The sequence below is a fragment of the Leiobunum rupestre genome, chromosome 5, assembly GCF_980474605.1.
Source record: "Leiobunum rupestre chromosome 5, qqLeiRupe1.1.hap1, whole genome shotgun sequence".
NCBI classification, from domain to species: Eukaryota; Metazoa; Arthropoda; class Arachnida; order Opiliones; family Sclerosomatidae; genus Leiobunum; species Leiobunum rupestre.
Genome location: NC_143388.1, coordinates 25,086,124 through 25,112,169, shown reverse-complemented (window position 1 = coordinate 25,112,169; position 26,046 = coordinate 25,086,124). Strand labels below are relative to the sequence as shown.

Below are 26,046 nucleotides of genomic sequence, written 5' to 3'. Positions count from 1 at the left end.
AGTGTTTGTTTATAGCTCTCAGATTAATAACGCAGTGTTTGTTTACAGCTCTCAGACTTAGAATGCAGTGTTTGTTTATAGCTCTCAGACTGAGAATGCAGTGTTTGTTTATAGCTCTCAGACTGAGATTACAGTGTTTGTTTATAGCTCTCAGATTAATAACGCAGTGTTTGTTTGTAGCTCTCAGACTTAGAATGCAGCGTTTTTTTATAGCTCTCAGACTGAGAGTGCAGTGAGGTACATTATAAAACCACCAACGGTTTCCAGACTTTCAAACATTCGACCTTTCAACATTTCAAGTTATTTCCGGTGCTTTTTAAGTACTAAATCTTTAATTTAAAATATCAGATTGTTTCACTTTCCATTTGTAAAACTCTAGGAATAGCCAGGTAGGTAGTTGGGGCAAAGAGGCCACGAGGGGATAGCCACAGAGAAAGATCAGATCATTTCTACGAAAAATTCAATTTCATTCTTGTTTTATATCTTCTAAAAATTGGAAAGGTTTATTTACAAGGACAAATATTTTTGAAAATTGATATTGACACAGGTTGCAAACCGAGATATTACGAGGAAATAAATAAAAAACACTGACTCAATAATGCTTTTATTTTGAAGAAAGCGGGTTTTTTGTAACACAAATTTAAATTTAAATTTTTTCATACACATCCTTGGAAGGGTTAGGTACTCGTAAATTTTTAGTAACTTATTAATGATTTTCCCAAACAAATTATCATTATTATTCTGATTACTTTAAGCAAGTCGAAGATCTAGTTCAGTAACTAGATGACTCAAAAGATAACGTGGTCTGCAGTTATTTCGAATTACTGTATTAGGTCATATTGGTTAAGATTTACAAAGCGCACGTACGATAAATAAAAAGTTGGCGTATTAACTCTGCCCGTTTAAACATTTAGGAAATTAACTAAAATATTCTTTATTATTTTAAATTATTCCAAACTAGTGATCGGCGTTTAAATAAGAAATTATCCAATTATTTATTTTTATTCATAACCGCAAATTATACAAAAAATATACGAAAAAACCGATTACTTTTGCATGTTAAATCGTTGTTTATTCGTATAAAATGTTCATAAAAACAGTTAACCAAACTTTTTATGGTTAATCGAAATTTTGCCGGTTAATTTATTCGTTCCGCCGACCTCTATTCCAAACCAAGTACCTCTATTTAAATCTAAAATATTATAAATATCTGGTCCTTGATAGGTTACAACTTAGTCCTAACACTTAAATCTGCCTTAAAGAATTCTGGTTTTATTATTTATTTATTTTAAAGTAATTTTCTCTAGTTCGATGAATGAATGAATGAATATTTATTTACTCTTTATTTAGAACAAATCCCTTTTATAACCGAGAGGAAACCATAAATTATGGATTCACGAGTTACATGCTTTAAGATATATTTGGCATCGTCAAAAAAAAAACGTTTAATTTCGATGGAATAAGTTTGGAAAAAAATTATAGAAATTTAGAAAACTAAAATGAAACCAAGGGATGGATAGGACTAATAATAAATAATAATAATAAATATGAATGCATTTGCAAGAGGGAATAAAGTTTTAAATTTTGCACTAACTAGAAAACGTTTTAATTCCTAATTGACCCCAATCACGTTTGGGCGTGATTTGGGGGTGACACCCAACCGTAAAAAAATAAAAACTTACACAAACTAGAGACTAGTAAGTAGCACACCATGATATCTGCCCCGGATGTCACCCATGCTAGCTCCGCCACTGACCCTAACGTCTCAGAATTCGTTTCTTCACGACCAGATCTTGCCATTTATCACCCCCAATCCTAAGCCACGCAATCGTCCGACTTGTCCAGTTCGTTCGCGTAAATATATTCTTTTCGAACGTTTTCGAATCTCGGACACTTAACTAGGAGATGTCCAATATCTTTGACTGACCAACCACAGAGCGGGAATTTTCCCCGAAGATGTCCGCGAACCTCGCGCGGCTACACGTTTATCAATGGAGGAGATCCTTTCACAAGGGATAACGCCATTAGAGGTCGATTTCTAAATACCAGATGTCTCAACAGATGGTGACAGCCGTCTGAAACGTGGAAATGTTAAACTATCCGAAAACCACGAAAATGTTTTTTTCAATGTTTCTTTCTATGGCTAGTTTTAAACTTCTGTTTATAGTATTTATAAAAAAAAACATCGCTTAAAATAGTGTTACAAAAAGCTTTTACTCAATCAGAAACAAATTTAGCTATTCTGTTAGTGACATCTAGTATAAATAAAATAATTAAAATCGCACATCTAAGGGTTTTGACAGACATTTCATAAATCGACCACTTATAGCGATTTTGCTATTATTCATTTGCCGAAACACTTGGAATTTATAGCAGAAGCTTTTGTACTGTAAAGGTGATGTATTATATACTACATTAAATGTTTCATTATTACTTTTAAATTCAAACTAAAATATAAGAATATCAAATTTGAAATTGGGGATATAAATATTATTCAAATTCAAATTGTATAGTTAATGAAATAATAAGAGATGGCGCTTACGAGTGAAATTGGGCGATATTCCCATTAGCATTCAGACGTAGGAGGCACACCATTTTATATACGCTTGCGCTCTGGCCTTTTTAGATATTAACCTTTGTTAAAATATGAAAATTTTCACGGATAACCGGAACCGGAACTGGAACCAAGAGGAACCGGGTATATTCTTGGCACCGTTGATATAAAACTTTGATAACCGTATCGGGAACTGGAACCAAGAGGCGCCGGATAAATTCTAGGAACCGGAACTAAAACCGGAAGCGATAATATAAAAATTTGATAACCGTATCCAGAACTGGAACCAAGAGGAACCGGTAATATAAAATTTGATAATCTTATCCGGAACTGGAACCAAGAGGCACCGGATAGAGTCGAGGAACCGGAACGGGAACCATGAGGAACCGGATAAATTCTCGGAACCGGAACCGAGACAGGAACCGATAATATAAAAATTTGATAATCGTATCCGGAACTGGAACCAAGAGGAACCGGTACTATCAAATTTGATAATCGTATCCGGAACTGGAACCAAGAGGTGCCGGATAAAGTCAAGGAACCGGAACTGGAACCAAGAGGAACCGGATTTTGTAAAAAAACCGAAAACCGAAACCGAAACCGGAACCGGAACCGAATTGTTTTATTATGAGAAACGGTTCTATGACTTTTTTACAACCTTTTAGCGCATATTGAAAATGTACTAATTTAGTAATTAAACTTACTATTATTTATTTTTCATATAAGCCCATCTTTATCCAGAGTAAAAGGAGCAATAAAACCGTATGACTAACTAACGACCTCTTGTTTCACACCATACAAACAGTAAAGAAAAACAACCCCTTCGTAAAGGAAATTAACACTTCGTAGCTTTGGCTGTAGCCGCCATATTGGGTAGAATTTATTTTCAATAGAAAAAAGCATGGGTGACGTCGCGTGACGTAGAACTGTTATCTCCCTATTCTCAATTACTAGGGGAAATGAAAATAGGCTCCACAACATATTTGCCTTAGAATCTGCTGCAATCCGCGGTAGTGGACGTCGCTAAACAAAAACATTATATAATAAAAGCCATTTCATTTTCAACGTGAGGACGCCGACCTTTTTCTACGAGGTAACTATTTTATACATTATATTTATAATGTATAAAATAGTTACCTCCCTATATTATAATTTGGATGAACTTAATGACATTTTGGCTTTACAGATTCAAAGCTAAAATGCACTGGAACCGTTTAGGGATCGGATAAATTAAAAATTTAAGAATCGTAACCGGATCCGGAACCGATAAAGTAAAAATTTAAGAATCGTAACCGGATCCGGAACCGATAAATTAAAAATTTAAGAATCGTAACCGGATCCGGAACCGATAAATTAAAAATTTAAGAACCGTAACCGGATCTGGAACCGATAAATTAAAAATTTAAGAACCGTAACCGGATCCGGAACCGATAAATTAAAAATTTAAGAATCGTAACCGGATCCGGAACCGATAAATTAAAAATTTAAGAATCGTAACCGGATCCGGAACCGATAAATTAAAAATTTAAGAATCTTAACCGGATCCGGAACCGATAAATTAAAAATTTAAGAACCATAACCGGATCTGGAACCGATAAATTAAAAATTTAAGAACCGTAACCGGATCTGGAACCGATAAATTAAAAATTTAAGAATCGTAACCGGATCCGGAACCGATAAATTAAAAATTTAAGAATCTTAACCGGATCCGGAACCGATAAATTAAAAATTTAAGAATATTAACCGGATCAGGAACCGATAAATTAAAAATTTAAGAACCGTAACCGGATCTGGAACCGATAAATTAAAAATTTAAGAACCGTAACCGGATCCGGAACCGATAAATTAAAAATTTAAGAACCGTAACCGGATCTGGAACCGATAAATTAAAAATTTAAGAACCGTAACCGGATCCGGAACCGATAAATTAAAAATTTAAGAATCTTAACCGGATCAGGAACCGATAAATTAAAAATTTAAGAACCGTAACCGGATCTGGAACCGATAAATTAAAAATTTAAGAACCGTAACCGGATCCGGAACCGATAAATTAAAAATTTAAGAACCGTAACCGGATCCGGAACCGATAAATTAAAAATTTAAGAACCGTAACCGGATCCGGAACCGATAAATTAAAAATTTAAGAACCGTAACCGGATCCGGAACCGATAAATTAAAAATTTAAGAACCGGAACCGAGATAGTTCGAAAAAAGTGGAACCGTTGCATCCCTAATGTTTTTCAATTATTTTTTAAAAATTACAGGTATATTTTTTTAAACTTGGTAACAGATAATATTTTTCTCTTCCAAAAAGACAGGAGGCGACACCGCAGGGGGTTTCTTTGGAGCTGCCTCTTGCCTACTCATCATTGTGATTGGAAAAGCACAATGAAATTGTAGTACACGTTATTTATATACGGCTCAATACTGAAAAACTACAGCTCCTATTTTACCATTTTTCTTCTGTACTCATCTTTTCAGCGCTTAGATTCTATACAAGTACAGTCTCGATCAAAAGTTTCTGGCCGTTTTCTCTTGGCAGCCATTTTGTTTCTATTTTACGTAGAGAGCCGAATGAGGGTTTCTAGGAAAATAATATAGGTAAAAATTAATGCCCTACCACAATTACGGCGCGAGCAAAACCGGAAATAGCCAAACCATTCCAAAATGTCGTCATGAAAAAATAAATATAATTCGTCGGATTTGTAGTTGTAAAGTTATTGAAGAAATAGTGATGACGGAAAACATGGAAATTAACCCTTATTTAATTTTTAAGTGAAATAAATAAGGCTTAATTTTCATAGAAGCCCTCATTCGGCTCTCTACCTGAAATAGAAATGAAATGGCTGCCAAGAGAAAACGACCAGAAACTATTGATCGAGACTGTACATGATAGAGGTTCGAGATTTGTTGCCCCAGGGCTTTCCAGACAGATTCCTTAAAAATAGTGAAGAAGGTCCAGTTGGATTTTTCTCATCCCTTCAGGTGGCAGGAATTTTAGGAAATTGGACTCAACAGGAAAAACGCTCTATATAATGTCTCGACGGCGACCCGGCTAGAGAAGAATTTTCCCAAAAAAGTTTGATTCTTTTCTCATAAAGCTTTCACCTCAAACCCACCAAAAGGTTGAAAAAGCTCCAGAGATTAGAAATTGCGACGGAGTTACAAGTTCACATTCACCCTTATGCCCCGTGGTGTCTGAAATCGACTTTGGATTTTTCGAAAAATTAGAAATTACTTTGACACATTTGGCAGTTTGGTGCAAAGGAATAATATTTCCGTTAACGTGGTGTTAGATATCTTAATTTTAAAGGGTTTTTAATTTAATTTTTAATCTTTTAATGCTTTTATTTTAGTTTAATAATTTTTTACTTTATATTAATTTTCTATTGTTATTTTATTAATTTTTAAATAATTAACGCCGATTTTACTTTATTTTAATTTTTTTATTTTTTTTATTAATTTTTAAATATATAGTTCCGTTTTTATTTTATTTTAGTTTTTCTATTTTTATTATATTATTTACTTATTATTTTATTATTTATTATACATTCAATAGCATCTTATTCTGAAAGTAATAATTCATATTTTACGATATTTGGTGCTTGTATTGTAAAGTAAATTATTTTCCTTTATTTAATTTAATTACTACTGGTAATAGACCCATAACAAAAGAGGGGCCGCAGACGAGGCTTAAGTGAGACCTGTGGACGGAACATCCGGTTTGTGACGTTTTGAACCACGTGACCGCCATTGAAATATTCAGGCGGAAGTAAGGAAACGGATGTTCCGTCCAAATGCTGAGTTGCCAGGTAAAAATGTAAATTTTCGGCCCCCCAACTTTCAACATGGGTCTATTCTGTTTATTTTGAATTTTCATCGCCACTGAATTGTTTTCTATATTTTTAGTTGTATTATATTATAAGTAGTAAAATTGTTTTTGAAATTACCGAAATCTAAATCAAATAGTCACTCTTAAATATAATGATTTTAGAAAACCACTACAACTCGGATAAAAAAGCTAAACCCTAACAAAATTTGAAGAAAATTAAAAACTTACAAATAGCTCGTACCGATAGGTCTTCGAGCAAACAAAAAGAGGTGAAACTCGGACCAGAATGACACCTCACACAACTCTGTAGCATAATTAGAACAGTTGCTATGAGGATTAGAAAATATACAAGTCACGTGATTTTGGCCATATTTTGAAAACCGTTTGAGATAATTAAATAAAACTTTATGTTTTTCTTCGTGTTCCGACACACTATCTATATGCTAAATTCCGTAAAAATCTGAGATGATCAGGTTAAATGAGTGCATTGATTTGACATGCCCCGTCACAAGAGCCAACAGCTCCCTACACTCACTATTACCGTGAACCCCAACAAGTTTTTATCCAGCCAAGAGCGTGGTTACGAAATATGAGAGGTTGGTCCTGAAACATGTTAGGAGAAAAGGGAGTGAAAGAAACGATTATTTGGCCTTACGTAACGGAGCCCTTCGTTCACCTGCAATCTAAAAGGGAACAGCCTTCAAATTGAAAATAAAAGTCCGATGTCGATTACATCATTGAGATATTGGAAAATCATCTGGAAATGGCGAAATCTTTTCGCGAAACTTTGATCATCAAAAGAAATCTGGAACCTTTTGAGTAGAGTCAACAGCGCTTCAGAAACCTCATTTTCCTTTGAAAGCGAAAGATGATTCATATTTTAAATATTTATTATCTTAAAACTCTTATTTTTATTTAATAGAATAAGGTAAAATTAATTAAACTTCAAGTATATCTGGTCTAAAAATCTTTATTGAAAGTTAAGGCGTTGCGTAGATTAATTAGTTTAGATTATCTCTAACCAAAAATGTATTCGAGTGAACAGAGAATAATGTGGACAAGCAGTGATGCCAGATCGTGAAAATCAAATTTCCCTTTTCGGACCAAACATTTTCTTAGGTTTACGTAACAAAATTACTTAAGTAACACTTGGAAAAATGTTTTTTATTGTTTTAATTATATCTGGAGGCCTCTAGTGTAGAAAATAAGGCCCCAATTAAATTCTTAATATCGAACTATATACCAATAATTATTCTCTAATATTGTTTGATTTTTTAGCTTAGTTATTTAACGAAGACTTAAATAAAATACCAAAGCAAGATTGTAGGGGTGCCAACTAAACTGAATTCGATAAAAAGCCTAAATTACAGTCAGTTACTAAGTTCTATTGTATTTATTTTTTCCAGATTTAATTAATTTTGGTGAATTTTTAATAGTTTCCTTTTAAAATCATCCCCAGCTCGAAATTCCCTACATTTCGCGAATTTTAGTTTTAATTCCCCTTTTTCCTTTTTTAAACTTTCGAGCTTAAAATATCCCTAGATGTGGTAAATTTCCCTCAATCTGGCATCATCGTGTGTCGTGATTGTCGGAAGAAAAACCACGCTCCTCAACCTTAAAACCACGCCCCATCCACTTTAAATCACGCCCCTCTCCTTAAAACCACGCCCCTAAGCCTTAAAAGCACGCCCCACACCTTAAAACCACGCCCCATCCACTTTAAATCACGCCCCTCTCCTTAAAACCACGCCCCATCCACTTTAAAACCATTCCACGACACCTTTAAACCACGCCCCTCAACCTTAAAACCACGCCCCATCCACTTTAAATCACGCCCCATCCCTTAAAACCACGCCACATCCACTTTAAAACCATTCCACGGCACCTTTAAACCACGCCCCTCAACCTTAAAACCACGCCCCATCCACTTTAAACCACGCGAATTTTAGTTTTAATTCCCCTTTTTCCTTTTTTAAACTTTCGAGCTTAAAATATCCCTAGATGTGGTAAATTTCCCTCAATCTGGCATCATCGTGTGTCGTGATTGTCGGAAGAAAAACCACGCTCCTCAACCTTAAAACCACGCCCCATCCACTTTAAATCACGCCCCTCTCCTTAAAACCACGCCCCTAAGCCTTAAAAGCACGCCCCACACCTTAAAACCACGCCCCATCCACTTTAAATCACGCCCCTCTCCTTAAAACCACGCCCCATCCACTTTAAAACCATTCCACGACACCTTTAAACCACGCCCCTCAACCTTAAAACCACGCCCCTCTCCTTAAAACCACGCCCCTCTCCTTAAAACCACGCCCCACACCTTAAAACCACGCCCCATCCACTTTAAAACCGTTCCACGACACCTTTAAACCACGCCCCTCCATATAAAACCACACCCACACTTTCAAACCACACCCCTCCATATAAAACCACACCCCACACCTTAAAACCACGCCCTCCACCTAACCGCGTGTAATCTTACCCTTTTTCTCGGTAAGAGGGAAGACGATCGACGCATATTTTTCCGTGTAGGCGTAGATAATCTTCCGGGAATCATGGACACAAAAGCTACGGCTACTTATTCTCAGTTGACCCGTGTATATTCTTGCTTTAATTCAGTTTTAGGTTTTTGGAACCACCAAAACTTGGAGTGGGCAATTCAATTACCTTAAGTGTCTAATTTTTGGAGAGGGGCAATACCCCCTTCCTAGGATCCCGAGTCTACCCCAACATATCCGAAATGGGGTCGCAAGAAAACTAAAAGACACAGTGAGGAATTTGAGATCTGAGAACACAGCGAATCAATTTCTTATTATACATTCTTCGAAGGCTTCCAAAATTGATTTTCCGCGAAACCTTGGAGAAAATTAGGAGGCGGAAATTCCTCTTTCACTATCATTTGCATCTTATATAACGCGTACAGACTGTACCGAAACCTGTAGTGTCCGTGGAACTGTTATCTTACCCACCCGATCGCCATAAGCTTCGACCGATATTCATTTTTACGTTGCTGAAAACTATTCGAGCTGTCCGGAGCTACAACCCTACTAACATTTCACATTTAGTTCCAGCAAAATTGTAGCTCGAAATGGCCCGTAAACCGCTCTGGGGCTGACCAAAAGTATTCGCCTAATATGTACTGAACCTCTCAACGTAGAGGATGCTTTATAAAAGAGTTGAGACTGTAGTTGTGGTAGGGAAAATTTATTGATTTTGATAAAACTATCTTGAAGCACGGCCAATTTTGATTGTAGCAGAACCCAAGTTTCGCATTCAAAGTTGTCAGTGCTTAGATAACCATTCGATAACCAGTAATTTGGTGCTTAAATGTCTAAAATATATACCTAAGAGGGATTCGAAACTATATATGACAGTCATCGTAAAATAGAGCTATCCAATTACTTGAACTTCCCCATATTCCGCGATTCTACAAACAACCAATTTTACAGTTTCTAAGGTTTTCGAGGTAACAGCACCGACCTTGTTTGATTAATACAGAGTGTTTCAAAAGGTTATGCAAAATTTTTAAGGAGTTGTAGGGGGTGAGTTGAGAAGTATGCCTGTTTTTTTCTATTTTCCTACGATGAGTGAAAAGAGCAACAGAGAGCTTCAAAGTGTGGCCTACTACTGCAACAAGCGCAAAACCAAGCAGCAAGGACTTTAAATACTATTAAAGTTTACCTCGATTTGTTTACAAAGTCCTTTTTTACCTATCATACGAACCCAAACCTTATTTTTCGCATTTCCCTGCTACTTGGTTTTGCGCTTGTTGCAGCCTACTTCCAGGGGCTAGTAAGCCACACTTTGAAGCTCTCTGGCGCTCTTTTAGTTTTGGTATGAGTCGAATAATTATCAAGAATTAATTCAGGTGCAGTTCTTTTAGTAATTTCAAGTGCCACACAAGCGTTTGAAAAATCTGGGGAACAAAATCGAATAGCTTAACATCGTTTTAATTTCTTTATGTAAAAATGTAACGGATAGGTATTCAGAAACCACACACGAAAAATAAAATTATTTTACGTTTCCGATTTATGTTTTCCGTCATTTCCGGTCAGACGGTGAACGTGGCATGTTTTCCGACAGAAAAAGTCACACTTTTCCATAGTGCTCGGCATTCGATTAAGTTTTATCCATGAATAAAATAAGCTCGGCGATATTTAAATAATATTTATTTAAATAACCAATAGTTGAATAAAAATTGTAAAATGTTTAAATAATCGAAAGTGAATAAGCCTATAATATTTAAATAAAACAAACAATTATTTAAATAAATACCACTTTTATTAAAATAAATGCTTGGTTGCGTAAAAAAAAACATTATTAAATAAGTTAAAATAATATTCTTTTTACCAACGTTTTTTAAATAAATCGGAAAATTTGTGGATAATGAATAAACAATTCCGAGCACTACTTTTCCATATATTTTGACGTTTTCGTTTCATTTTCTCTTTCCGTCACATAAATTTAATTTTTGTTAAGGCGACTGCGAGCAACGCTAAACATCGTCTCAACATAGCTATTTTATTCTACGCTCTCATTAGCTTTAAAGGCTATCCGGAGTAAGCAAATACGTGATCTTTAGCAGCGAGAAAAATGGTAAAAATCAACAGTGACAGAAAATCTCGATTCGTCAAAAAAGGCAATACGCATGTGGAGAAGGGGCGGATATCGAAATATCAAGCAACCGATTGTGTAAGTTCAGCGTAAAGGTTCGTCCAATGAAATTTGTACGCAACACTGCCTTAAGGCTGGTTCACACGGGCAGTGTTTTCCTGATTTTCTCTATTTTCTCGTTTTACCACCTTTTCCCGTTGTTCTGGCGCACGTGAAAACGACTGTACACACGGACAACATTTGCCGGATTTTTCCACCGTCAGCGCTGCCGGTAAACGAGAAAACGGAGAAAAAAATGTTGAAATATCTCTACTTTATTTTCCCGGTTTTTGAAGCGCTTTGAGTTCGACTAATCAGCGAGCGTTTCGCTGTCACGTGATATAAGGAGCGATTTTGAAAGTCTTTAAAAGTAGGCTTAAGATATTTTGCGTCTACCACGTGACGGCATAACGCTCGCTGACTGGTCGAGCCCAACGCCCCTCAAAAAAAGGTTATCCGTTTCCTCGTTCCCCGGCAGCGCTCGCTGTGATAAAATCCGGCAAATTTTGTCTGTGTGTACAGTCGTGTTCCTGCGTGCCAGAACCACAGGAAAAGGCGGTAAAACTAGAAAATATAGAAAACCAGGAAAACACTGCCCGTGTGAACCAGGCTTTAGCGTGTTTAAAGGCTAGCTGCGTTCTCCTTGCGTTTGTTGCTCCTAGGTGGCATTATGTTACGCTATATACACAAGTATCTGTTTATTTTTGGTGTCCAAGGCTTAAATTGGCATCATTGACCGTGTGTCAAAGCATTGAATTAAAATCACTTACGTCGGCATTACAAACCGCCACTATTTTGAATTTGACCAATTATACTATCGATAGTTTTATATTTCGATAGCAGCCTCTTCTCCAAACGCGCACTGTCAAGTTTTGACGAATCATTATATTTTTGGTCATTTTTGATTTGTACAGAATAACCTCCCTGTGGCAGTTACCAGCAAATAACATTAGCAAACATAGAGAGTAATAATTTGGTTATACGTCTACGCTATCACGACCAATGGCAATCAATCCAATCTTCGCGAAATATACGAAACAGTCAAGTTGTACTCTAAGCAACCAATGTCGGGAACGCGAAAGGGAAATCGAGCTCATTATGACACTCGTACCCTAAATAAAAGCGCAATTAACGTGGCGTAGCACCCTAATTCCATCAAATCATTCCAACGTAAAAAAAAATCCTTATTAATAATAAACGACGGTATATAGGTATAACCGGCAACTTGACATGGAATCTACTCGTTTTTCGCTGTTCCAAAACGGGAAAGTATTTTCCTTTACGAAGGCGGGACAATATACGATAAGAAACCGCGAATAGCTCCTGTGTTTGGGATATTTTTCCTATAGATTGCGTTTTTTTTTGCTCTTTGTACGGCGTAAAGAGCGTGATATGGGCAGTTCGCGTGTCCAGAATATTTCACAAGAAACGAACACGCCAGGTCGACGGGACACAGCTTATAGGAAACACCGGTGGTGGACATCAAACCGGGAGTGCGGCACCGTACTTCATAATAAAAACCACATCATTTCCTTCTCGACTCTCAGTTTAAGGACCTTCTCGGAAAATAAGACCATCAGTAATTGACGTCAGAGTTCCGAGTTTAATTATAACACGACCCACATTTCGATAACATTATTCACATTCCACATTTTCTAAGAGAGTTTTTTAACCCTTATCTGATTAATAAAAGAACGACGAATAAGGAAGTAACAATCCGTAGATTTGGCTGTGGCCACCATGTTGGGTAGAATTTTTTTCAATAGGAAAAAGCATGGGTGACGTCGTGTGACGTAGAACTGTTAGCTCCCTGTAGAATACTAGGATCCAGTGTTTCCAAGAATGTATTCAGGTATAGTCCGATCAAAAGTTCCTGGCCGTTTTCTCTTGGAAGCCATTTTATTTCTATTTTATGTAGAGAATCAACTGGGGGCTTTTTGCCAAGAATATCTTCACGGAAATAATATCCCCTGTAGCAAAAAGACTAAGTACGTTTTTGATCCCTTTTTGAGTCGGTTGGCGACCTAACATTTTTGACCACTTACCGGCCCAATAAATATCACCATTGCAACTATTAGTTAGAGTCCGAACGCGGACTTTAAATTAATTTCTGCCCTGACTTGAAAAGACAGCACACATTTATTATCCGACTAATGACCTACTTATTTCCAACAGTTTATTTGCCAATTAATCGCGCAGATCTGTGGAAATTTGCGATTTAATAAAACAAATTTAAATATTGTTTTAAATAACTTCTTTTCTATACTCTACTTTTTCGAAGTAATGTTTGCTTTTTAAAAATCTCCTAACTCAAGTAGGTCACATTCGTGTAATTAAATATGTTAGGGAAGTATATTCCAAATGAATATTTCGATTGCGAAGTATACTTGGTAAAATTAGTTAGGGCTCCTATAGGTTTATGATACGTTTTTAATTTTCGATGACATGAATTTTCTGCTTTTATATTGTTTTGATTAGTTCTTTGGAATTACGATAACTCGTTGATTTAAGTTAACAAATTCATAAAGAAGTATTAGCAATTAAATCACAGTTAAATATCTTTTAGGGCATCAAATTGGTATTTTGTTTTGAGTCCATGTCGGAAATACTGCCAAATTTGACGTCGGCCCAACGTCGTTTCGGAGTCGTAAATTTGTCTATTTAAAGTCGGCCCAAAAATAGAGCATAGCGCCGAACCAATTTTCAACGGCGGCGGCGGGAACGATAATTAGTTCGGCGGCGGCGTGGCGCGCCGATTTGCAGAAAATAATCGGCGGCTGCGGCGCCTAAGGGGAAAAACTATATCCCCCCCCCCGGAAATAGCACCAGCCTTTTAATAGACCGCTAGAACACATTTTAAAAAAATACATGTTTAATAGAATGTATTTTATTAAAATAGGAACCACTTGTTTCCAAAACGAGAAAGAGGTAACTTTGGTTACATACTATCATATGAAATTTAATCATAAGTGTGCCAGAAATAACTTTTTCTCAATGAGACAAACTTTTTGCATGGATATGACGTAATTGACGTCACTTCCCAGTCGATCAAAAGTAGTTTGGCGGGGAGGGAAGGTAGTTAAAGCCAGTTTTACACGACGTTAGTCTCATTTAAATTTTTAATACAGAGATTTTAAACAGAGGCACACTTATGAGTAACTATGTTACATATGATCAGTGGCGATTTTCCCCACAGGCGCACGAGGCGCGCGCCCTAGGGCCCCCGATTTCTAGGGGCCCCATTTTAGCCGAAAAACCGAAATCCATTAGAAATGTTTAAATGTGCTACATGGAAGTAGCTTTATTTTTCGTAATAAATATTTTAAACAAAATTAAATTTATAAAAATAAATAATTATTAATTTACATACAACACTTGTTTCAACATGAAATAAAATTTTCAGGCCATACTAAGCTACTCTATACGTTATCTGAAAATTCCGAAGTGCAACCCTGAATACGCCATTGGCTTAAATGACCTTGTGGAAAAAGGGGCCCCAAAATCAAACTGCGCCTAGTGCCACAATTTACTAAAACATTTACGCTAGTAATAACAATACTGTACTTATTTACTACTATTTCACTAGTATTATTATCTATACACTCTTTTTAGAACCGTTTACTGGGCGCCGCCATTATCGCACACACAACCAACGAGCCAGCCTTTTAACGCAGAAATTTCATCCCCCCAAAAACGGTTTTTTCATCACCCTCCCCGTAGACTGTAAGGTAATGGCGGTCGATTGGGAGGGCGCGTTTAAGTCTATTATCACAAATTATTTTATCTTGCTATCAAAGGAATTTTTAAAATATAATAGACCAGTTATTGCTGAATGCAACTGATACGTTTCTGTACTTATTACAAAATACGAGGCGAGGCAACTCCAAAGCCGTTTTCGTTTATCTCTCTCCGATCCCAGCTGTCTGCTGCAGAAAATCTTGGTGCGCGCGGTGCAGTGGTGCCAGATCTTTTGGAAATTATTCATTATTTCCAATTTTATAACGGTGCACCCATAGAAATCTCATAGATAACTAGAATGCTGCCGCCTACGGCCGAGCTTGTCGCCAGTTCGTTTTGAACCTTCAGCCAATGAGAGGCCGTAGAGTGGTTCTATCGCGGGAGCTAGGTGACGTCATTCTCTCTGGTGACATTCAATTCTTGGCAGAACCACTCTTTGAGCTCTGATTGGCTGATATCTGGCTATCGTCTGCCACCTATGAGATTTCTATGGGTGCACCCAACAGCCTAGAAATCGTAGCACTACAAATAGAAAAATCTATGTAGGTAAAATTTAGATCTCAAAACGCAATTATTATACTTTAATAATGGAAATTAATTCGGTGGTGAAATAAAAATGTTTCGGCGGCGGCGGTGGCGCCGCCGAAATTAAATTTGTCGGCGGCTTTTAAAGTTATTGACGAAAAACATCACACTATTGAACCCTAATTTAATTTAATTGCTCTTGTTTCACTTAAAAATGAAATTAGGGTTAAATAGAGTGTGATCAAGCGTCGAACAAGAATTTATTAATTTTTTTCGTGATGTCATTTTGGAGTGGTTTTCCTGCTTCCGGGTTGAAAACGGCCAGAAGCCTTTGATCGGGACGGTACATTAGATTAGTCTTAGTCAATAATTCTAGTTTTCTTCCGCCATTTTACGTTTTAAGAAACAGTGTTGCCACTTAAAAACATTCTCATATGGTAAAAAAAAATAGCAGTGTTGTCAGATTCAGAATATTGTGTTTGAAATACATCGAAAACGGCCATCTTTCGTTTTTCGGCCAAACGTCCAGGGTGCAATCTAATATTTAGCGGCGTAGTATCGACTAGGAGCACAATATATCAACGAATACTTTCCCACAATCCAGGGGCGTAGGAACCGGGAGGGGCATGGGGGGCAATGCTCCTCCCTAGAATTTTGCTGGGAGGGGCAACTAATGTTATTGCCGCCTCCAACCTTTGGTCAGTTGAAATCTTCGCAAGGCTCAAATTATCATATTAAAAGCATATACAGTTTAAATAACCTCAAATGTGTTTAAATTTCAGTTTTTTCCCGCCAATTTACATAGTAGTAACAAGTACACACGCATTCGGAGAAGCTACACTCCATTAAAAATTCAAAACCATTCTCCAAACCCCTTTTCGTTTATCTTTGCCCCCTCCAACTTCTAGAACGTTCCTACGCCCCTGCCACAATCGCACACTTTGTAGAGAAAGTTCGTCTGCTTTCGATTTTTCACAAACCACTAAAAATTTAGCAATCTTACGATGGTGGCGCCATAGTTCGTCCTTCAATATAAAAATTTAAGGGACTTTTCAAATATAATTATTCATAATAATTTAATATTAATTTAATAAGTTGTTCAATGCTCGTAATAATTCGTATAATATTTAATATTTTAACGAAGAATTAATTTTTAGAAAGCGAGTCTCGGCTCCGACTCGTTTTGAAGGTCGCTCAATAGATGTCGCCGAAAATAAAATATAAACAAGTTAGTTAATCCACAATGGGTCTTGAAATCGGGTCCCTCATTTAGTATAGCAGCTTTTAATAAGTTTAAATAAATACCCATAGATGGAAGCACACGCTAGGAGCGTATTTTTTCACATGTTTTTGTTATGTAGTGTGAGAAAAAGCAGACGAACTTTTGATGTATGCCAGGATGGTTCCAGAGGCTATACTTGGGTACCTGAACGCATACATTATATTATAAGGGAAATACATTATTTTGTACTTGGTTTTTTCCATCAACCATATTGGTAATGGTACAGATAATTATTGGTTTTTCTAAACGTCGCTTTCCAATAAGAAATATCATGATCGTGTTTTTATTCTGAATAATGTACTAATCATAATATTGTACCTTGCCCTAAAAAGCACCAACCATTAAGAACCATCGATTTATATTTTTTAACCATTTCCGCCAATAGAGTGATTCGCAAATTGCGTACAGGGTAACAAACAATAAAAGCGAAGACCATAGATTTTCAATTTTAATGGTTTTATTTCTTATAGATGGCATTAATTTAAGGTCATAAATATTAACTACTTCAAAAGATGTCGGTTAATAATAACATTAAAATATCAAAATGTTTCGTGGTTTTTGTTTAATTTAATATTTTTCTTTTCAAACGGCTAACTACAAGTTGACTAATTAAAAATATTAGAGGTTATTATTAACCTAGGGTCCTTATTATTTTAGGAAAAATTAATTTTGTATCATAATATACTTGAAACTTACTGAAATCGTTCCTATTTTTGTGTTAAAAATCAACTTATTTCCATCTATTAAATTTCGAAATACAAAAGATTCTAAATCTTTCCCGTTAACATTGCGTATATACTAATCTCCACCACTCTCCCCCTATTCGGCTTTCCGTTTCTATGCAACTCGTTTTGAAATTTTTAATATTCAGGCTTAGTTTCTCTATTCGGTGTTATAGTCGCGAGCCAGATTTCCCGCGCGGTACTGACGAGTCCCAAATAGGACGAAACTGGTCTACCGTTGGAATTTCTGGCTATTTTACTTAATTTAATTTAGTTTTTCACTCGAAGATCTATTTGGTCCGAGTTTCACGCCTTTTGTTCGCTCGAAGACCTATCGGTATGAGCTATTTGTAAGTTTTTAAATTTCTTCAAATTTGTTTAGGGCTTAGCTTTATTATCCCTTTTCATAATGGACTAATCTACTTATTCGCTAATTTTATCATCCTTTTTTTAAAAAAAGATTTGCTGATTCGAAACCAGCGAATAGTTTTATTTAGAGTAAAAGGTATACACCTTCTCTTGTTCCTGAGCAAGCGAAAAGTATCAACCTACTTATTTGGCAAAGAAATATGTAATACTTAAGTTTCCATTATATTTTAGCAATTTCTTCGTGCTTTGTTTAACGTAAAAGTTGCTTTGAATAAGGTGAAATGTAGGACCACATGCGGGGAATTTTCCCCTTTTCCGCGATTTTTCAACCTTCCTAAACGCTAAAAAGGGAATGATGCAATTTAAGAGGGAAAACGGGAAAAGTGTTCTTTGCACGGGAAGAAAGATTTTTTTTTCTGATAACATTGCCTGTTCTAGTCTACTCTTATTGTATATTTAGTCCATGGATATGTTATGAGTCACAGAATGCATGTTAAAAACATTTTTAATACGTTCCTAAAATGATTGTGACGTTTGATAGTAATGAAAGTCATGATCTAAATATCCATTTGCGACTTTTGAAGATATATTTTTGCAAAATTATTCAAATGTAAGTAATTTTGTAATAAATAAAACCTTATACTTGGAATTCTTTTCAGAATTAAACTTAATATTTATATAAATTATTAAAAGCTCCCAAATATATTGAGGGATAAAAAATGAGAATTTCTAAGTCAAAAAATGGGAAAAAAGGGATTTTCCGTTAATAAAATTATGGCAAGAGGGAAATTTTAGATATAAAATGTGGAAGCACTGGCGAGGGGGTTCGTCATTAAATAAAAAAACCCGTACGATCTAGAAAAAAATGATTTAGGAAATCTGGAAGTCAACGTGCAAATCTCAAAACGTGAGCCAGAATCAGTTCCAAAATGTCGAAATCAACCTGCATTGTAACCCGGCCACCTGAATTAAAGGCTTCAAAAAGTCGCTTGACGACTTAGGCCTAAGGTGGTGCCTTGGGTATTAGCCTAGCTGATTATTATTATTATTATTATTATTTAACCAGAAATCATCAATAAAATCGTACTGTCAAGATCTCAAATCAGTTTCTGATTTCTGAAATAACTTTTCAAAATCCCGTTCTGACATGACTAGCTTTTAGCTAAAAAATACCCTTGGTTAGTCTCAAAGTTTAAATCTAGATGGCACTGAAGTCAAAAACACAACTAGATTGCGATTGGCTCAGAACTATCCATACATTGCATTTGCGCTTTGCGGGGCAGACTGCCCCGGGCAGCACCACATTATGCACTTGCAGAGTTGCCAGATGGGCGGTTTTCCGCCCAAATTGGGCTGCTTTGCGGAGGCTGTTGCGGGGAAAAAACCTTTGGGCGGGAGGCGGTTTTTTGGGCTGGTGCCAAAAATTCGAGGCGAAGTAACGGGGTACCGGTTTTCCCCCTTTCAGCCCCATCCTTCATAACGGGAATCAACGTTCCTAGAAAAATATAGCTGGAACCAGCTTTGCCAACTGATGTTTTTTAATAAATTAGTATCTATACTGAATAACGCGTCCAAAATTACTTTCAAATAACGCGCCAATTCCCGTTCTATAGCAGAAATCGGTAATTTTTCTTGGGCGGGAATTTGGGCTATTTTGGGGTTAATCCGATTTTGGCTTGTGCGGGAATTTGGGCTGGTTTTAAAGTTGGTTTGTGCGAGATCTAAAATATTATTCTGGCATCTCTGTGCACTTGGTTTTTCTAAAGGCAGAAATTAATGAACTTCTGATGAACTTTCACTGATGGAGCCCCTTCCGACATGCTATATTTATAAACAAACGATTTTTTCTGAGCGTTGGAATATTTTGTACCGAGGGTAATCCAATATATAAAGAGGAGCGTTAACCAAGGGTCTGCTATAGGAATCTACAGTTTTCAACTTAGGTCGACCACATTTGGTATACTATCTCATGGTACCCTAACTGTGGTTTTCAATGGTTACGGTCAGCAAAACCACTTTAATTAATTGAATTAATTACACACTTTGGTCTTAGCCAAAAGACCGAGTTTTTTAGTTCTTTAGGCATTCACACGAAAAAAGCTTAAATTATTCCAATATGTTTTAAAAGCCTTCTTCTATAGACACTAGGTCGTATAATAAAAGACAAAGTATTATGTAATCAACGTATAATTGGTTAATATTGTCATTAACCAGTTGGTTATATTGGGTACGGTGCCATGCGTATATTTCTACGTAATTTTTCCAAGGAAAAAATTTTTTCTTGACCACCTTTGTACAGAAAAGGTATTTTATCGAAATGTCGTACTAAACGTAATATTTCTAAGGTACTACGTTTTAAAAAGTTTGCAATAAACTATGTATGCGATTAAAAATGCCCCAAACCATTATCATAGATTTTGTATGTTTTACTTTTTCTTAATGTCATTATGTCGTTGTACAAAAAAAGGCTAGATCGCTTTCTGAAAATAAACAACAATTTCACGTTCAATAGGCAAACCAGGCATTGAGAAAATGCCAAGGCTTAAAATAAAATAGCGTCGCGTCAGATCCATTAAAAGCTAGCCTTATCTATAGCCTCGGATCATTAACTTGCTTTAACGACTAAAAACAGATGTTACGAGACATACACGGATTTTTCAGCATGCTTCGAGTCAGCTAGCACGAAAGCTTTTTACATTTTAACCGTATTTCAAAAACCAATGCTCTTTAGGTGCATTCATACGGAATAGACTCTGAAATTATTGGCTGTGCTTAGTCAGAATACGAGAGATTATTTCATTTAACACTTACTATCATGTTTTCATTTCACATTTACATACAAGTTTTCATTTCACATTTACATACAAGTTTTCATTTAAAGGCGTATTCACACCAGGATAACATTTGCCAAACGTGTGGGCAACGAAAACGTTTTTGTTGGACAAGTTTCGATGGACAAGTTTCGTTGGACAAGTTTCGTTGGACAAGTCTCGTTGGACAAGTTTCGTTGGACAAGTTTCGTTGGACAAGTTTCGTTGGACGAGTTTCGATGGACAAGTTTCGTTGAACATGTTTCGTTGAGCAAATTTTGATGGACAAGTTTCGTTGGACAAGTTTCGATGGACAAATTTCGATAGATAAGTATCGATGGACAAGTTTTTTTTAACAATATTTGATTGACCAGTATCGTATTCACCCCAGCCTTCAATATATCGTATTTACCCCAGCTTTAAATATATCGTATTTACCCCAGCTTTACCCCAGTTTTAAATATATCGCATTTTCTACAAATTTAAATATATCGTATTCACCCCAGCTTTAAATATATCGTATTTACCCCAGCTTTAAATATATCTGATATTTTAAATATATAGCATTTTCATAAAATTGTGGTATTTTCTAAACTTTTAAATGGATGGTATTTCCCCCAGTTTTGAGTATATCACATTTTCATAAAATTGTGGTATTTTCTAAACTTTTAAATGGATGGTATTTCCCCCAGTTTTGAGTATATCACATTTTCATAAAATTGTGGTATTTTCTAAACTTTTAAATGTATGTTATTTCCCCCAGTTTTGAGTATATCACATTTTCATAAAATTGTGGTATTTTCTAAACTTTTAAATGTATGTTATTTCCCCCAGTTTTGAGTATATCACATTTTCATAAAATTGTGGTATTTTCTAAACTTTTAAATGTATGGTATTTCCCCCAGTTTTGAGTATATCACATTTTCATAAAATTGTGGTATTTTCTAAACTTTTAAATGGATGGTATTTTCCCCAGTTTTGAGTATATCACATTTTCATAAAATTGTGGTATTTTCTAAACTTTTAAATGGATGGTATTTCCCCCAGTTTTGAGTATATCACATTTTCATAAAATTGTGGTATTTTCTAAACTTTTAAATGGATGGTATTTCCCCCAGTTTTGAGTATATCACATTTTCATAAAATTGTGGTATTTTCTAAACTTTTAAATGGATGGTATTTCCCCCAGTTTTGAGTATATCACATTTTCATAAAATTGTGGTATTTTCTAAACTTTTAAATGTATGTTATTTCCCCCAGTTTTGAGTATATCACATTTTCATAAAATTGTGGTATTTTCTAAACTTTTAAATGGATGGTATTTCCCCCAGTTTTGAGTTTATCACATTTTCCTCAGTTTTACGATGTGGTTATTCTTTAGAGCTTACTATTTGCAAAAAGCCCGAAATAGGTGTTTCTGGATTCGATAGTGACCTCTATGAACTGTGCTGGAAGTGTAAACTGTTAAAGATAATCTTTAAAACTATACTCAGCTTCAGTTTAAGAAAGGCAAAAAGCCGGGAGTAGTGGCTCACTCCTGTAATCCCAGGCGTCCGGGAGGCAGAGTTTGTGGATGGCCGTTTGAGGAAGACCACCAATCCCCCAATGGGTGGACGGAATACTTCCGCCACGGGTGTCCCCACCCCTGTCCCCACGTATCCCCCCGTTGGCGTGGCCGTTCCACCTATCTCGCTCTGATTATTCAAATGGACGAGAGGACTGAATTGTCCCACACGTCACAATCGACTAAAAAAAAAAAAAAAAGGGCAAAAATATCTAGTACATTTGGCAGAAAGACCTGCTCACGAATTTCCGGTAAATCGGCGGCGGGAATTTCTAAATTCGCCTACTTTCTGTTGAATTCCTGTAGGTTCCTACGCGTGTTATAATAATCCATTTAAGAAATATCTATTGCGTAAATTTCAAAGTGATCAATAAATATTTAATGTAGATTATTATTTTAGGCTTCATTTTAGAGTATTCTTAGTGTTACGCTCCTAAACACTCATCAAATCTCACGTTTATGTACGTCAAAGTGCTAAACACTCCGCCACCCCATGCCGCCACCCCACTGCAGGGTTCGTACACGACCTGGAATACCTGGAAAACCTGGAAAAGTCAGGGAATTAGAAAATGTTTCCAAAAGGTCAGGGAAAAGTCAGGGAATTTGAAAATGATTCCCAATGGTCAGGGAATAGTCAGGGAAATTTATAATGGTCCGAAATAGTAAGGGCATTTTAAAATGACCCCAAAAACAACTCCGGCAAATAAATTTTTGAAAAATGTATTAAAAATACATAATTAACATTTTTTCAATATTTTACCTCAAAACATACATTTATTTTACAAAAATGGTCAGGGAAATTTGGCAATTTAGTCAGGGAAAACCTGGAAATGTCAGGGAATTTAATTCCGGAATTTTTTTACGAACCCTAATCGGCATTACCCGGACTTGCCAATCGGAATTTTTATAAGTATGCCTCACTTGTACTAAAAATAAGTTATTACAACCGTTTTTAAATCATATCTATGTTAATTAATAAATTATCACTTTGAAATATAACGCAATAGACGGTATTTTCGAAAATTATAAAACGCGCGCGGGTATACTTAGAAATTTAACCGTAAACAGGCCAAACGTAAATTCTTTCTAGTATCTTTCCGCCAAATGAACTAGATTTTTTGCCTTTCTTAATCTACAACTGAGTATATTTTCTAAATATATTAATCAAATGCTACAAAATAGTGACACATTTTGCTCTATCACATGATAAAAATAATTTTCAATGGTTTTATATCAATAATAATGTAAAATAATTTAAGCATTCAACAACTAAGCGCTTACGCGTTTATAGAGAGCCAAGTAGCGGCCAACGTGAGAAGCTCATGAACTGCTGGATTTATCGTCTGCTTAGCGGACGAAAATCCAGCAATTTATGAACTTCTCAAGTTGCCCGCTACGGGACTTTGTGTAAAGTGAAAAGGCTTATTCCTATGCAGAGAAAAAAGGTTAGTCTATAGAATTCTGAAACGTTCATTAATTTAAACACGAACTTAGACGCCAAAACAACCTTGGAATGTACCCGAGGTGCTACCGACCGATTTTGTTCAGACTCTGGTATCATGTACTCCTCAATGTAACTTGTAAAACCTGCAAGGTAAAAATTACGCTGGGCTTTCGTTTTGCCATGGCAACCGAAAATGTTTTTGACAACACGACATGAAATTTTTCCCATTGAAAATAACATGGGCATCTGACCCTTTGAAAATTTGGAAAAAATAGATCAACCTTGATCAGAATTAATATTTTTGATCAAAATTTAAGATATTTTATTAAAAATGTTTAGACTTTATTAATTGGTTAAATTAAATAAAAATTGATGAATTTGATATATTTGATCAACTTTTGATTAGTTTTGTGCATTTTGTCGTAACAAGTTGAAAAGGATTAAAAAAAAATTAAAATATAAAAGAAAATGGTTAGAAAGGGCTGTGATTGAAAATTTGATATAAATAAATTATTGATTTCTCTAAATTGAAATATTAAATTGAAAATGTTATTTTCAATGGGAAATATTTCATTTCGTGTTGTCAAAAACATTTTCGGTAGGACTGTGCGAGTACTCGAACATCAAGGTTCGTAAAAATGCTCGCCGCACTATAATAAGTCATTGGAGAATACTCGTCGATTACCGAGTACCAAAAGATTGCATATTCGAGTACCCGATTACTCGAATAAGCTGCTCTCTAAACTCGAATAAGCTGTTCTCTAAACTCGTCGAGTATTTGTTTTTTCTATCCTCGTTGCTTCAAAGTTTGAAGAGGGTTTTTTACAAGTTGTGGAAACTGTGGTCCATTTAAATTAAAGGAATATTTTTCAGCATTGAAAGTTACTTTAAACTCCTTTTAAATTTAATTTCATAATTACTTGAATAAAACCAACTTCTATTCAAGTACTCGATTAACCTACTCGACTTCAATATTACTCGACTCGAATACTCCATGAAAAAAAAATGTATACTCGATAACCGACTTGATTGCCTAAAACCACTAATCGCACAGCCCTAATTTTCGGTTGCAGCGTAACTTTTCCTTCGCAGGTTTTTCAATTTACATTGAAGGATACATGATAGCCGAATTTGAACAAAATCGGTCGGTAACACCTCGGGTACATTCCTTGTTAGTAAAATAAAGTAGTGTTAGTTGAACTCACGGTAAACAAATGCGCGGCCGTATAGGCCAAGCCAATGGAAAGAGCTTGGAAGCCGACGTCCGCCCTGCGAGGGTCCAAATTAGCCAGCACGGTGAGCACCACCACCAAAGTCCCCAGGAACTCCAGACCGAACGCCTGACTCAGGTGCAGCTCTTCGCTGGGTTCCGTGGCACCCAATCCAGCCGTTGACCTCAAAGTCTCCGGGGTCAAACCGTAGAGGATAGCCGCCCCGCACAAGCCTCCCAGACATTGCGCCAGTACGTACATCGTCGCCCTCAAAGGGCTAATGTGTCTGGTCACTAAGAAAGACAGGGAGATGGCCGGGTTCATATGTCCGCCACTGACGGGTCCCAAACATTGGACCAAAGTAGCCACCGTCACGCCGAAAGCCAGTGCCGCCTTGATTTCAATCGCCACTAAGTTAGCGTCACCCGTCGGCGGTACTTTCCACGGCAAACACGACCCGCAACCGAAGATAGTTAACAGCAGGGTGGCGAGAAATTCGGTACGAACCGCCTTCCAGAACTGGGACGTCCTGATCTCTTCGCGTAGTGGGATTTCCGGTGGGAGAGAGTCGATGTAGCGCCGCATGACCGCGACTGGCGACGTGGGGTTCAAGGGCGACTCTTGGGTCATTCCGGCTCGCGAATTACCGTTGCGTCCGACGACTGCGGGATCACCTTCCAGCGTCACCACGTACGGGTTGCTGGACATCAGTCTCTCGAATTTACCTATTTTGGACGCTGTTTTTCGACGGGAACTGCTAAGTGAGACGCGAAAAGCATCAGCAACGCGCTTCGGGACAAGGTAGTCAACGACTATCGACGCTTTCGCAGTCAGGCAAGTCAACGCGTGGCCTTACCGCCGCGAACTGTTTCGAAGAGATCCGGAGACCGCTTATATAAAGGAGCCGCGGCTTCGATAAGTTTGATTTTCTAGGGAACGCCTGGCGCCATCTGCTAAGGGTTTCGAGAACTAAAATCTGGTTTCTCTTCATATATACGAAATAAACCTTACTCTCGAGATACGTTACCCGTTACCGTTACCAAAGGCAACAATACCCTAGTATTTTATCGCCTTTAGTGTCGGCTTACGTAGATATTTCCGAGATTTATCGGAGTGTACTTCATCCATTGTTTGTTCAGTTTGGACACGCTCGGAACACGCGCTCGGAAAACGTGAGCGGAAGGCCTAAACGGACGCAAAAAGTCTTGATGAAGTGTATTAACCGCAGTTTGAGCTTGAGAAATAGTTAAAACAAAAGCCAGCCAAGTTTAACTAGAGCATAGTTAATTTGGATTCGGCGGCGGCGCGGCGCGCGGATTTTTCAAAAACCATCGTCAGCGTT

At 36.7% G+C, this 26,046-nt stretch overlaps 1 protein-coding gene across 1 annotated transcript in view; it reads right to left on the bottom strand.

The window, feature by feature from the left end:
- Window positions 1–25,555, bottom strand: part of LOC149943940 (lens fiber major intrinsic protein-like) — a 77,541-nt gene extending 51,986 nt beyond the window's left edge. Inside the window, exon 1 of the mRNA XM_090175219.1 lies at window positions 24,699–25,555. Within this exon, the coding sequence (XP_090031345.1) occupies window positions 24,699–25,412 (714 nt within the window). The 5' untranslated portion in view covers window positions 25,413–25,555. The remainder of the gene's footprint in view (window positions 1–24,698) is intronic.
- Between the last annotated feature and the right edge of the window lie 491 nt (window positions 25,556–26,046).